Raw genomic sequence first — 14,160 nt, 5'->3', positions numbered from 1 at the left:
AATGTAAAATGATGGCCCTTTTTAGACCCCAGTATTGATATTTACTGTGAAATGTTCAAAGCTCAGCTTAAGTTGCATGTTTTCCTTCCTGTGTAATTGCATGCAGGAATCTTTTTCTTTTGATTTGTGCTTACGTTAAGGAGACTCACAAATGTCTTCAATTTGCAGGAGTCAAGAGTACATCGCTGTGAATCACTTGGGTGAAGATGAGCAGGGGCAACACGAAGTGGGTAAGTTTGTTTATTTTTGCAACCCGTTGCAAGCTGCTAACATGTTCTGTGTGGGAGGTGGGGGGCGGCACCATCTGAGCTGCTAAATTGAAGCCATTCTTTATATACCCACAAATGAATTACTCTTGCGAAAGGCCAGTTACATGACTGACGCTCTCGCAGAGGTCATGGTGTGGAGGAGGCTTCAGTATGTACCTGCATAGAGCTCTCCCACCGAGATCCCATGGAGAAGGAGGTTTAAGTGGATTTGAGGAGAGAGGGGAAATGTGGTAAGGAGATGTGTCTCTTGGAGCTGGTTCCCGGCTGAGATGCTGGCCTTCATGAGAGCGCTCTCAGCAGCAAGGTAGCGTTGAAGTTGTTACCCCATGCTCTAGAAACAGAGCAGCCCAGGGAGCGGCTCACTAGGAATTCCTGTATGAGTCCATAATGCATTAAAATTACAGACGGCAGATTTTAGACCAGATGCTGCCCGGCTAGACCTTGCTAGTTCTGCCCCTTCCACACCCCCGTCGATGGGCTCTGAAATGTGATCTGGCTGCTGGCTGTTCTTTTTTTTTTTTTTAATGGCTTTTTGTCTGATGTCATTGCCAGAGACGGCCGGGGCAGTGGTCCTGCCGGCCTGGCTGGGACACGTTTAGCTCGCAGCCCCGCAGGGCTGCACGCCTGGAGTCAGCGAGTGAATGCCCTGAGCCCTGGGGAGGGGTGATGGACCCCCAGCACCTTTGGGTGCTGGTGCCGGTCAGCACCCACGGTGGCGGGGCTCCCTCTGGCGGCTGCTCTCGCCCCCCTGGCTTGCTTGTTCTCCAATAAATACCTTAATAAATGCACGGAAGTGCTTGCAAACCGAGCGGTACCTTGGTTGGGGAGATTATCACGCATCAGTGGAGTGACCTGCTTACACAGCAAGGACACATCTCCCCCCAGGCCCAAAGGCAGCAGCCGTAAGCGTTTCCTTTGGGGACAGCTAATCGCTTTCTCTCAAATCTCGAGATCACTGGAAGTCTGAGCTCCATAAATAAAAGAACAAAGGAATAAACCCTTGCGATGCTGAAGAAGTCTAACGGCTTCAAAAGACAACCGTGAAAAGCCCTGGGCATGGGACATCGAAGGACATAAGTCTTATTTTATATGGAATTGTAAAGATACCAAACGAGCTTCTCTTATCTTAGGAGTATTACGAACAAGAAAGCAGTAATATGTGGAAATGCTGCAACAGAGTGAGATTACCCTCACTTCTTTGACTTTAACTTGAAAATTGGATCCGTAGTTTTCTGCTAGGGGAAATCATAACATGTCTGGATTTGTGGCCTGTTTATCGAATGCATCTTCATTTACAATGTAATTGGAACATCAATTTATATGGTGTTGTACCAATCTTTCCCATTTCTTTCTTAATAGGCACAGCTTTTATATCAAGTGGAAAAGATTTGATAGAGATCATCTATTATGATGCAGTTTTTTACCAGTAGAAGTGGATCTTGTGACACTGCCTTTGGAGTAATACAGCTTGCTTGTGCATTGCATTTGTTGCATGTTTATGTGAAAGATTTTAATGTTATGGGGGAATGTAAATCTTAATATATTGAAAATAACTGTATATGCTAGAAGTATTTTGAAACCATGCCCTGCGTCAAACATCTTCCTCCCTCTCATAGCATTACTACATTCAGATTTTAGCCTAGAGTCTGCAAAAGCTAATTTGAGATCCCAAAATAGCCATCAGCATCGGATGTGTCTCTCAAAGATGCTCTAATTAGCCAGACGTTCCGGGGGTGATACAGGACTCGCTGAAATTTGTGAGGGGTAGAGATTCCTTTGAGTACTGAAGTCTGAGTCACCTCAATAACCTTCCCTTTTATACCGACACGTAGCCACTGGAGGTAGCATTCTGCTGGCTGTGAGCTAACAAGCGCCAGTGATCTTTCATCTCCTGATTTCCCCAAAGGACTAATCCACATCTTATTATTTGTAGAATTTTGGTAAAGACCATAAACAAGATAAAGGCCCCCATTGTGCTTGGTACTGTACAGTGGGATGTACAGCAGCAGTCACGTCTCCTCTGTGGAAGTGTTTCCCAACAATACTGTTCTTTTCAAGAGAAGCTTGGCTCTAGAAACATCCTCCTGCTGCAGAGCGCTCCGTGCATCAGCAGTCCCATCTTCTCTGGCCCTTGCTCTGAGTGGCCGCAGCTTCTTCAGCCTCTGGTCCAGCCCTTTCCTATAAATACTCAGGCTGGCCTTGCTTGGAGCTGGTACAAACCTGGACTTTACACTTCCACGGCGAGGTCTCACCGTGCATAGTGGTTCATAGCCGGTATCTTGGACAGCAACAGGAGTGTGAAACTGAGCTTGCAGGAAGAACGCTCCAGCTGGTATTGCAGAGATGTCCCCGGCAGCTTTTCCTGGAAGGAGACTGTCATGCCCTGCCCGTTCCTGAACCCTGGTTTGAGGTTGCTGTTTGGATTATTAAATAAAGCAAATGGCTACAAGCTCTATTTTATAACTTACCTATGGTATTTTTATGTTTAACTTAAAAGGCTGTGCTTTCAGTGAGGCTAAGACGTTACCTTGATACGGTCCTCTGTAAAATTCCATATTTGGTAAGTTGGGTTTAAGAGCACAGCTGGATTCCCTGTTCGGCTGTTAAAGCAGATGATTCTTTTTGTACGGAATGAGTTTTTAAATTTGTATGAGAGCATCTGTCACGAACAGAGCCAACAAAAACAATTTAAATGTGCGCGTCTTCCCTTCCTCAACCCGTGCCGCTGCTCTCCTAAGGAACACTTGGGCTGAGGGCGATTCCTGCAGCCTGTGACAGACCCTCCGAATGGCCCCAGAGGAGAAGAGGCCAGCTTGTGACCTGTCTGCTGGGAGATGCAGGGGAGAACAGGCGGTGCTGCCAGCACAGCTCTTCTCTCTGCTGCGAGGAGCAAGTACATATGGTGCTTTTGGGGAGGAAGACAGGGCTTAGGGAAATTCTTCTTTAATTGATAAACCTATAACATCTTGGATGAGACGTTGGACACATGCCCCATTTGTAAGCTTTGAGGGGGAGGAATTTCTGCAGGCTAGTCAGGGCCCGTGGGAACTCCCATCTCGAATGTAGATGTTATTCCTCTTTTTCTACTCAGGAAGCTCAGTTCCCGTGAGCACAGAGCAGAAACCTTTGCTGTTATTGCTCAGTTGAGCCTTCCATTGCTACCATATGTTTTAATAGAAATGTTTGTTTCCGCGCTCATTTTGCTCCTTTTGCAAAGTGGGATGAATCTCCGACGAGCTGATTTCGGATCTGAGAAAGGGACCCGCTTAAGACGCCGTTCGCTTTGCTGTGGCTGGGAAATAGGAACCTGCCAGCTCTTGGTGAGTGTTGGAGAACACCAGAGCCTCCCTCGGCTGCCGCAAACGCTGGAGAGCAGCAACTGTGTGTTGGAGTACTGAAATATGACGTGTTTTCCAATGAAGCTGTTACTTTTACCGCTGGCTTTAGAACCAAATACGACCAAAGGCTTGTACGCGGTGTTACAGATGCAAACCTGTTTTTAACCAGACATCGGTACGTCCTACCTGTTAACTTTATAGTAGTTCCTGGAAGACTCTGTTAAAACCACAGGTGTCTGGATACTCCTGGGTTTTGATGGCTCTGCACAATGTAGGTTTCAAAACCAGTAAGATATTAAAGATTGGCCCTGTGAAAGTTCATTAATTTTGTAGCTGGCTTTGCCTCCAGCCCAGGCAGGGGTGGTTCTCAGGATTGTATAATGCTCTGTCTGTACTGAAGCATCAAACACCCACAAGTTAAGGAAATCAATGAAAAATACTGCAAGTGGTTGGTAAAGATGGTGAAAACCGATCAAGGTGAATCACAGCATTAAAATAACTTGTATAGGAAACTGGCAAGCTCTTCCGTGGCTGGTATTTAGCGAGAAGTGTTCAACAGATGTTGAAAGTGATTAGTCATTCCCTATAATAAAGGCCGAACGTTGAATTTTTTTTTTTTTTTTTTTTTGGCGTTCAAAGGCGTGAGGTTTTTCTCTTGTTTCTCTTCCTGCTGCAGCGTTGCCGTTTATGGGAAGATGGAGTTGGGGTGGGGGGGTGCTCTGCCCCAAGAGGGGGTGCTGGGGGGGGGGGGTGTTGAAGCAGGGTGGGTGATGGGGGTCCGGCGATGCCTCCCAATGCCCCGAGTGCTTCGGTGCCTGGTCCTCGGGGAGGGCGGGGCCGAGCCGGGGGGGCGGGGCCGAGCCGGGGAGGGCGGGGCCGGGCGGGCGGCGCGCGCGCCCGCTCGCCCGTCCGCCCCGCAGGAGGATTGTCCGCTGGCGGCCGCCATCGCGCCGCCGGCCCCGCCCGCCATATTGTACCCGGCGCAGGCTGAGCGGCGGCCGGAGATGGGTGAGGGGGACCGAGCGGCGGGACGGACCCGGGCACCGGGGAGGGGGAGCGGGGAAGGGGGGGCGGACGGGCGCGGGAGGGGGAGAGGGCGAGCCGGGAGCTGGGGGAGAGGGCCGAGCGGCGGGCGGGGCTGTGGAGAGCCCGCAGGTAGCCCCGCCCCGCCGCCGCCGTGAGGGGGGCGGTTCCCGGGCCGCGGCCTGGCCCGGAGCCCCCGGGGCCCACCGGAGCTGCCCGAGAGCCCCGTTCCTCCCTGCAGCCTCAGTGCGTGCTCCCGTAGCTCCCCTGTAGCTCCCCTAAAGCCCCTGGAGCCCCCCCGTGCCCCCTAATGCTGCCCTGCAGGTTTTTTGTATCCCGGTGAAGTCTCCAGAGCCCCCGGTGCTCTCCTGTGGCCCGTCCTGCGAGCCTACAGCCCCCGCGGCACGCCTGTAGCTCCCACTGCTCCACTACAGCCCCGGCCTGCACCCCGAGGGCCTTTATAGCCCCCATTACTCTCTCACAGCCCCAGCCTGTGCCCCCAGAGCCCTCATAGTTCCTACTGCTCCCCCAGAGCCCCTGTGGCCCCCACTGCTCTTCTGTAGTCCCCACTCGTGTCCCCAGATTTCCCGTTTCTCCCCTGTAGCCTCTGCCTGCACCCCTGGAGTGTTTGTGGCTCCTGCCTGCACCTCTGTAGACCCCATAGCCCCTGGCCTGTGCCCTCACAGCCGCCGCTGCACCTTCAGAGCCCCCATCTGAGCTCCCAGAGCTCCCACAGCCCCTGAACTGCACTCCTGTAGCTCCCAAGTGTGCCCCCCTGGGCTCCCCAGCTCTCTTCCTAGGCCCAACGCTTTCATCCTATCACTTTTCCCTCTCAGACTCTCTTGTCGTGGTGTCCTGGGCCTCAAACCCGCTGTCTTCACCTCCCCCTAAGGTCTTGTCCACCTAGTGCCCCCCACACAGCCCACGTGTTGTATCCTTGGGGGTCCCCGTGCACGGCCCCTCCGGTTCACCAGCAGTTACTCTGCGTCCCCAAGTCACAAGGACTCTGTGTGCCGTGGCACATACTGGGGTTTCTGCTCTTTGCTCTGTATCCCCCCAGTTCCCCCAGTGCTGCAGCCACCTCTGTGCCCCACTCGCCCATGGGATGGCACCCATCTCGGGGTGTCTTTGCTTTTCTTGGGTCTAGCCCCAGCCGCAGCCCGCTTGTGCCCTGTCCCTCGTTGTCCGGGACTAGTACAGCCGTTTGCTGGAGGACTTGGGAGCTCAACGTAAGCTTTAAAACTTGTTTAAGAGCCGTCTCCAAGCCTTCAGCAAATTTTTTTTACTCCAGATGCTAATTGGTAGGTGATGCAAACTGGAAATTAGCAATCAGAAAAAGAAATGTTAAGCAATTGATATGACCTGGTCCGAGTTTCTTCACAGCTCAGATTTCACTTCTAGTAAATGGTGTATTATCACCCTGTCCTTTCTCTGAGTTGTGTAGGTTCTCCTAAGGTTGAACAGGATCCAGAGAAGGTTTTTAAAACCTTGGTATTATTATTATCGTTTACACTGTGGCAAGCAAGCACTAGAAAAACTAACTTTGGGCTAACATCCCGTTGAGCTCTGTGCCATGCAAACATACAACAACAAATGCCCTAAAAACGCTAGTTATTTTTTTCCTGTCTTAAAGGAGCAAAAAAAAAAAAGCCAGTTTGTGTGATTTTGCAGTGTCCCTTTAAATGAGCTGTGACTCTTTGATTCCAGCACAAAATTGGGCAAAAGGGAACCTAGGTAATATCCCCAATTTACTGAATCCTTTGGGCGAATTGTTTAGCATCTCCGTAAGTGTATTGCTCTGCCTGTAAAACAGGGATAACACCACAGCGATGCAGATTAAATTCCTTGTAAACTGCCTTGGGTTGGGACAGAGGCATGAAAAGCTTCTTCCTCCTCCCGTGGAAGCCTGCATACGTTAGGCTTTAGACTCTAAGTGAATTCACAGCACCTTAACAAGCTGCTGCATGTCCTAGGAGCGTCGGGAGCTATCTGGGGCCGCATCTATAGCCTGTGGCAAATACAGGAGATGTAGAAAAGGGTTGAGCAAAGTTGCATTATCTTGCTTTGTGCTGCAAGCTGGCAGTGTGAGTGATCGGTTCCCGCTGGTCACCAGGGGCGTGGTAAGCAGATGAGCCTTAATTATAAATCTTTTCCTTTCAGTTTTAAGGACTGAAGACATCATCACGCAGTGAACAGCAGAGAAGCCACCTCGAAGAACAGCCCTCCGCACCCTCTGTTGTTATGGCAGGGGGAAGGCGGGGCCCTAACCGCACGTCCTACTGCCGAAATCCCCTCTGTGAACCTGGGGCCGCTGGCGGCTCCGGCCATTCCACGAGCTCCTCTGTCACGGGTGTGCGCTCACGCACCAGGTACGTCCCGCTCTCCACGTCTTCACATCTAGCCAGGCCAGCTGCTCCTCTCTGAGGCAGGCGTGAGTCTCCCCGTCTCGCACGCTGCTGATTTTCTTGTGGCTCAGCGATTTGTTAACTGCCGCTGTCTAGCTGAAATCCTTTTCTTACATGTGGCAGTGTCCATGCTACACATTGTAATTGGGATAGGTGGGTTCATATTTGCCCGAGAGTGTGAAGTGCTTTATCAGACCGTGACAGACTTCCAGGAGCGTTCAAAAGCCTTTAGTGACCATTGAATGAAAAGTAAGAATAGAGACACATTTTTATCCAAAGCCTGACTCTGGAGTTCAGGTTGTTGCGTCTCCTGTGCCCTGAAGTTTATGTCAGGTAAGGCATTTCTGGGGTAGAGTTTAGCTAGGTCAGGTGATGTGTAGGCTGCGGGGGTTTTTTTTCAGGTTCTAGCCTAGCTGGTTGGTTGCGTTTCTGCGACTGAGGTAGAGAGGAGGAACGAGAAGCGGAGCACCGACAGCAGCGCGTAAGCAGGAGGTGCCTTATGAACTCTCTGCAAAGAAAATGTTAGATCTGTCTTAACATACTCCCTGCTTACGGCCCTAGGCCAAGAAATTTATAGGGATACAGTTATTCAAACAAGTTATTGCAAGGCCACAGAAGGTGGAGCAATCCACCTTGTACATACTTCGCTGTGAGAGCATGCACAAAGCTCCTTATCACAGGTAGGTAATGCAGTACAAATCCACGCCCCAGCTTACCTCCAAGTGATTTGTCTCGGTAGCCATACCCTCTGATACCCATCACCCACATGGCAGTCCAGGCTGAGGAGTCCCAAAGTGCTTTATGTGTATGAGAGCCTTGTTGCTGCTCTTGCAAGAGCACCTTTAGGTCTCCTGTATCTGTTCAGAGCAGAACAGGCTTTGTGTTTATATTTAAAGCCCTTTTCTGGAGGACCAGAAGAGGAACTCCTGTTCTGTGTACAGGAACAGGGTTTATTGGTGGATTTATCAATGCTGAGGAGCTGAATCAGTCTTGTCAGCTTGGGAATCTGGGGATTTCAGAGAGACAGCTCGGGTTCCTAAAGTTTTCCCCTCATGCGTGGCCTTATTTTAGGCTGTCAGCCTTCTGTTCTAAAAAGCATGGACTGATCCACCTGCGTCCACCCCTGGGCTAGAAGTCTTTCTGCAGTCACACTCCGAGACTTTTGTGGTTTCGGTTTGGGATTTTCAATGGGAGTTTGTGCTCTGTAGTTCCTTTGAAACCCACACCCAGATTCCTTTGACTGTTGTTATTTAGAGATTGCAAATCAGGAGAGATATATCTAGTATATATTAATTCCCTTCCCTTTGATTAAAAGGGTTGCTGTCTGGGATTGTGTGCGTGCTCACACAGGAATATGCACCTCTGACTAAACTTGTTTTTCCTCCATAGTTGAACAGAAGTTGAAGAATGAGAAAGGGCTTGTGTTTAATTGCTCTGTATTTCATGTTCAAGCACTCTTAGAAATGTAAATAGCAACTCGAGGCCTAAAAGCTTCCAATTAATTAAGAGGGCCACTGGTTGCCCCTTGAATACAAAACACAGCCACGGCTTTTGAACCTGACTCAACGCAAGGGATTTAATATCAAAGGACCTGGTGCTGTAGGCTGGCCTGGTTCCAAATATTGCTTTCGCTGGGCAAATTCCTGCTCCCATCTGCCTGTAACAGTCGTCCTAGACATCTTTGGGGTGCTGACACTTCTGGTTTGTGGCAGCCGTTGACCATGATACTCAGCTTAGGATTCTTAGCCAATATTAAACCACCGACTTCTACAGTCTGAGTCTCTGGGCTGGAGGACAGCGCTGTGTTTATCTCGGGGAAGTGACTGCTGGCTTTTGGTTTACCTTGGCAGGAGCGGTTCAGGTACAGGCCTTTCCAGCCCGCCTTTGGCAACTCAGACAGTCGTCCCGCTCCGGCACTGTAAGATCCCAGAGCTGCCTGTGGAGAGGAGCGTGCTGTTTGAACTTCAGCTCTTCTTCTGTCATCTCGTTGCTCTGTTTGTCCACTACATCAACATCTACAAAACTGTGTGGTGGTACCCGCCCTCCCATCCGCCTTCGCACACGTCATTGGTAAGCACCAAAGGACAGCTGCTGTCCGGTGATATTCACAGACTGTCTCGTGGGTCGTTAGACATAAAGTTTTCTATATGTGTTTGATGCAAACTACATGTGACTCTACGGCCCTAGAGGGCTGCTCATGTGACTCTTACTTGGCAAATTTTGGGCGCTGGCTGTCTGCTTGGCATTCTCTTTCTGATCTTGGAAGAAAGAGTCCGAGGAGAAGAGAATAACTTGGGAGCTTCTCTGTTGAATGTCGGTTTCTGCTGCCTGATGGAAAGTGGAATCATTTTCTTTTTGTCACCACAGAACTTTCATCTTATTGACTTCAACGTGCTGACAGTGACAACAATCGTCCTGGCACGCCGGCTGATCGGTGCTATTGTGAAGGAGGTAACGTCCCCAAGCAGATCTCAGAACCGTTCTTTCCTCTCAGGCGAAATGTAAAGCTGTGTGTCCCTTTTGCAGTTCCAAACTCTTCTGTCCTTTTCTAAAGAACTTTGTGCTATGTCCAAGTCAGAAACCTAGGCATGGTTTCTAATGGCACGAACAGAGAACAGAATTGAGTGCCTCAAACCGTTGCTCGTGACTCTCTCTGTCCTTCTGTGATTGTTTCTGAATTACGGTCTCAACTAGACTGTAGTAATTCTGCTTTCTTCCTTGTGAAGAACAGTATTTGGCTCTTTTCCTGTTCTCTTAATTACTCCAGTTTTCTGCAAGGAGGAACCAGTGTAGGTCGGTTTCTGCTGACTGTGGAAGCTTTCTGTGGCGAGCAGGTCCAGGAGAGTGGGCTGGTCACACCGATAACTGCCAGACCTTAACAAGAAACTCTGAGAGCTCTCCTCATTCCAGCTTGAGGAATGAGGCCCTGGATTTTGGAGAGTCCAGATTCCAGCCTACAGAAGGCCTCCCCTTCCTGGTGGCAGTCAGACAGAGCCTATCGCTAGCTCTTCCTTCATGCGTGTGAAGTTGATTTTACAGATTGAGTGCTGCTCATTTACCCTTTGCTTCCTGTAGGAAGAGTGAGTAAGTCTTCCCTCTGCCCAGCTCTTTCTTCTCTCCCCGCAGGCTTCACAGAGTGGCAAAGTCTCCCTGCCACGCTCTATTTTCCTGGTGATCACTCGGTTTGCTGTTCTCACTGGCACAGGCTGGAGTTTGTGTCGATCAATAATTCACCTTTTCAGAACCTACTCTTTCCTTAATCTCCTGTTCCTGTGTTACCCGTAAGTATCTCTTCTGTCACTTGTGTGTGATTTCTAATGTTGCTTCAGTGCAGTGGGTGTTGCTCAGTTGAAATGAAGCCTGAAAGTAAATAAGCACTCGATTACCTCTAACGGAACTTAAACTACCCTTTTCCCTCTTGCTGTGTCACATTGCTTCTTGGTGGCAGGGCATAGCTTTAACATTTACCCATATTTCAGCTTTAATGTAAGTATTAATTATTAGATTGCTCGTGTCCTCTGAAAAGGATTGTATGCTTTTCTCGTGGTATTCGAAGAACCCAAGTCTTCGGTTTACCTTAGTTCTTGGGTGCCTCTGCCAGGTGGAGCGAATCGAAGAGCTTCCCTGGTTCATGTTAACTAACAAAAGGAAGCCAGTTCTATCTCCAGTCAAGTAGTGGAAACAGCTCCCTTCTCTCTGGTAGATGCAGGAGGAAGCATCTCATAAAGATCTGAGACTTGGTGCTTGTGTTTGAGATCAGATTAGTGAAGCTCTTTTCTGGAGTTTATGTAGATACTAGGTGCCACTGAGGAGGGGGATGTGGTCGTAATGCCGATCTACTGCCAGCGAAGGCATTGCGCAGGGAGCTCGTAAGGAAGTAACCAGCTTTCTGCACTTTGCTGCTCCAGGTTTGGCATGTACATTCCCTTCCTTCAGCTGAACTGTGACTTTCGGAAGACGGGCCTCTTCTCCCAGGTGGCCAACATCGGTCCCAGAGAGACCGGCGAGGTGAACTCCAGAGGCCGAGACTACCTGACCGTCCTAAAGGAAACCTGGAAGCAGCACACTCGACAGATGTACGGCATGGAAGCCATGCCCACTCATGCCTGCTGCCTCTCCCCAGATCTCATCCGCAATGAGGTGGAATACCTGAAAATGGACTTTAACTGGCGGATGAAAGAGGTGCTGGTGAGCTCCATGCTCAGTGCCTACTACGTGGCCTTTGTGCCGGTCTGGTTTGTGAAGGTGAGCGAGGGCCACCACTGCTCTCGCGGACGCCGCTGCTCCAGGCGTGGGCCTGGCTGGGGAGGGTTGTGGGGAGGTGGACGCTGGGTTATGGAGAAGGTCTGGTTCTCGCTTCTTGCCTAACTGGAACATGGGAGAGGTTAGTCTGAGGGCTGGTCTGTGTGCGCAGGCGGCTGTATCAAACCCGTTTACAGAGGCCCTGTGAAAAGTAAGAAGCAAAACCGTCTAGGTTTAGCTTTGCTTCAACTCCAGATAACAGAGGACAATATTGTGCTGGTAAAGTGTATTCTGACTGTTCGTGAGAGCGTGCATCCGCCTGTTGGGGAGCGGCGTCTCCCTCCTGCCTCCCCGTGATGCTAAGAGGATTCCAGGCCGACCGTTCCTTCGCACACTGACCTCCTGTGAGCACAGAGCTCCAGGACAAGGGGACTGACTTTAATAAGGGAGGCAGTATGAAGGAGGATGGACTTTATTAGGATTCCTAGCTGTTTTATTTAAGTTACTAATATCTTGTACAATGAGACAAATGTCTTGTAGTAAATCTGCCAGACCTCGGGGATGAGCCCAAGTCCCCTTCCCCTGAGGGGCTGGTGCTCCCTCCCATCGTCAGCTGAGCTAGGGGAGCATCAGGAACCATCTCCCTATTTTTGGTGATGGGTGATGATAGCATAAATGTTTTGCTGTGGTGTGTTCAGGAGTTGTACGGCAGCCATCCTATGTGGGCGCTTCTTTTTCAAGCGGGATTAATAGCTACGTGAAAAGCCCTCGTTTTACCTGCCTGAGTGCTTTGTGTTTTGATGGCTTTGTTAGGTGAGGCTGTCCAAACACGTTGTCACGCATTCTTCTTGTCCCCCCACAGAACACTCAGTACTATGACAAACGCTGGTCGTGCGAGCTCTTCCTTCTGGTTTCCATCAGCACGTCTGTGATCCTGATGCAGTACCTCTTACCTGCGCGCTACTGTGACCTGCTCCATAAAGCCGCGGCGCACCTGGGCTGCTGGCAGAAGGTGGATCCAGCCCTCTGCTCCAATGTGCTACAGCATCAGTAAGGAGCTCTCCCCTGGGGCTAGGGCTGGAGTTTTCTCTTAGCTGGCATGCCTCTTGGCGTGAACAGAGGCTGGATGGGGAGCTCAGCTTTCCAGCCATCTCTCCTCCTCCTCTTGTCACTTAAAAAAAAGAGAGAAAGAAAAACGAAAGCGGAGTTGTCGGCTGACACACCCGACAGCTTACAGACGCGATCTGTGCTGTCCACTTCCAGGCGCAGCGAGCAGATCTGATTCTTGGCCAGATGCCTGCTGCTTCTGGCCGCAGGTAACTGCCGTTTGTCACTGCCGTAGCTACGTGCCTCGGTGGGCCAAACCCTGCCCTCGCAAACGACGGCAGCTTACTGCTGCGGCCGACGCTGCGGGAGCAGCTCGTACGTTATCCCGGCTGATGGTGGGAAGGCAGCAGAACCCCCTTCGGCTGTGGAGGTAGAAAGAAGAGCTCTCTCCTTGTTTCCTGCAGGTGGACGGAGGAGTGCATGTGGCCACAGGGAGTGTTGGTGAAACACAGCAAGAATGTGTACAAAGCTGTGGGTCATTACAACGTGGCAGTGCCCTCGGACGTCTCGCACTTCCGCTTTCACGTAAGATCACGTCTCCTTTCCGGGGGACCGAGGTGTAAGCGCCTCGGCAGGATCGCGGTCCTCTCGTCCTGAACGCCTCACACTGCCTGAGCCGGCTCTCCGAGGAGGAGAGCTGCCCATGGGCTGTGCCGGGGCGGTGGAACGAGCGGGGTTCGGTACAGCGTCTCACGTTAGTCCCGCGTCCCCCGTCGGTGCTGCCAGAAGGGCGACTCCGGCCCCTGCAAACCGGGGCTCTGTCCAGAGCCGTTCACGGGTAGATGTTGTGTCTCCAGAGGGGAATCCCAGAGGAATCCTCACCGGTCTCTGCCTCGCACGTCCTGTCGAAAAAGCGACCCGAAGGGTCTGACCTTGCTCGGTGCCTTACTGCGCTCTCTCCTACAGTTCTTTTTCAGCAAACCACTGAGAATCCTCAACATCCTGATTCTGCTGGAAGGAGCTGTCATCTTCTACCAGCTTTACTCGCTGATTTCTTCGGAGAAGTGGCACCAGACTATCTCGCTGGCTCTGATCCTCTTCAGCAATTACTACGCCTTCTTCAAGCTGCTGCGTGACCGTCTGGTGCTGGGCAAAGCCTACTCATATTCTGCCAGCAGAGACTCAGAGCAGAAGTTAAATTAAAACAATTGCACTGATGCTCAGCTTATTACAAAACAAACAAAACAACAAACCCTCAGAGCTTTGTATTTTTGTTACCACTGCTTTTTTTCTTTGATAACTGATGTAATTAAAAGGAAAAAACATATTTTTTTACTCCCAACAGTTGTTTGTGTATTTGTTGTCTGGTAAAATCCCCCGAGAAGGCCTCCTCCTGTTTGTATTTGAGGAGTGATTTATTAACAACCGTGCGTAGTTTTGAGAGGCGCAAACACTGCTGCTTCTGCTGGCGTCGGAGCTCCAGCCGGCGCTGAGTGGGAAGATGAGAATCACAGGTATGTCAGAGCTCACAGCTTCCAGTCTGGGTTCCTTTCTAAGGGGGTGAGCCCTGATCCGCTCCTTTCCGGGGACCCCGAAGGAACTCCTGCAGCCCCCCGCCGATGCTCTGTGGCCGTAGGGGAAGGCTGCATTGTTTTCGCTACAATGCTTTTTAAATTGCTGCACCAGAACTGCTGCAACCCCTCGCTTGCAGCCCACGCAGGTGAAGGTTTGGGGTCTGCAGTGGTGCGAGGGGACCCGCCGTGGACCAGGGGGGAGCTCGGGGAGGGGGGGGGAGCTCCGGCTGCTCCCGCTTTGCCTTTCCACGAGTGGGTTGGG

General features: G+C 50.9%; 1 protein-coding gene across 1 annotated transcript; it reads left to right on the top strand.

Moving 5' to 3' along the window:
* The first annotated feature begins 4,585 nt into the window (after positions 1-4,585).
* TMEM39B (transmembrane protein 39B) lies at positions 4,586-13,666 on the top strand. Its single transcript, XM_050909741.1, has 9 exons — positions 4,586-4,615; positions 6,791-6,999; positions 8,886-9,105; positions 9,403-9,486; positions 10,162-10,316; positions 10,944-11,280; positions 12,140-12,327; positions 12,789-12,909; positions 13,291-13,666. The coding sequence occupies exons 2-9, from the start codon at positions 6,872-6,874 to the stop codon at positions 13,525-13,527; spliced, it is 1,470 nt and encodes a 489-aa protein (XP_050765698.1). The 5' UTR covers positions 4,586-4,615; positions 6,791-6,871; the 3' UTR covers positions 13,528-13,666.
* Positions 13,667-14,160: the final 494 nt, after the last annotated feature.

This window comes from Gymnogyps californianus, chromosome 22 (assembly GCF_018139145.2).
Source record: "Gymnogyps californianus isolate 813 chromosome 22, ASM1813914v2, whole genome shotgun sequence".
NCBI classification, from domain to species: domain Eukaryota; kingdom Metazoa; phylum Chordata; class Aves; order Accipitriformes; family Cathartidae; genus Gymnogyps; species Gymnogyps californianus.
The sequence above is the reverse complement of the archived record's forward strand: the minus strand, read 5'-3'. Positions and strand labels throughout refer to the sequence as shown.

Coding starts and splice junctions, on each gene's coding strand:
- TMEM39B (XM_050909741.1), top strand. CDS start 6,872: ATGGCAGGGGGAAGGCGGGGCCCTAACCGCACGTCCTACTGCCGAAAT. Junction 7,000..8,885: donor GGTGTGCGCTCACGCACCAG/GTACGTCCCGCT, acceptor TTACCTTGGCAG/GAGCGGTTCAGGTACAGGCC. Junction 9,487..10,161: donor TCGGTGCTATTGTGAAGGAG/GTAACGTCCCCA, acceptor CTCTCCCCGCAG/GCTTCACAGAGTGGCAAAGT.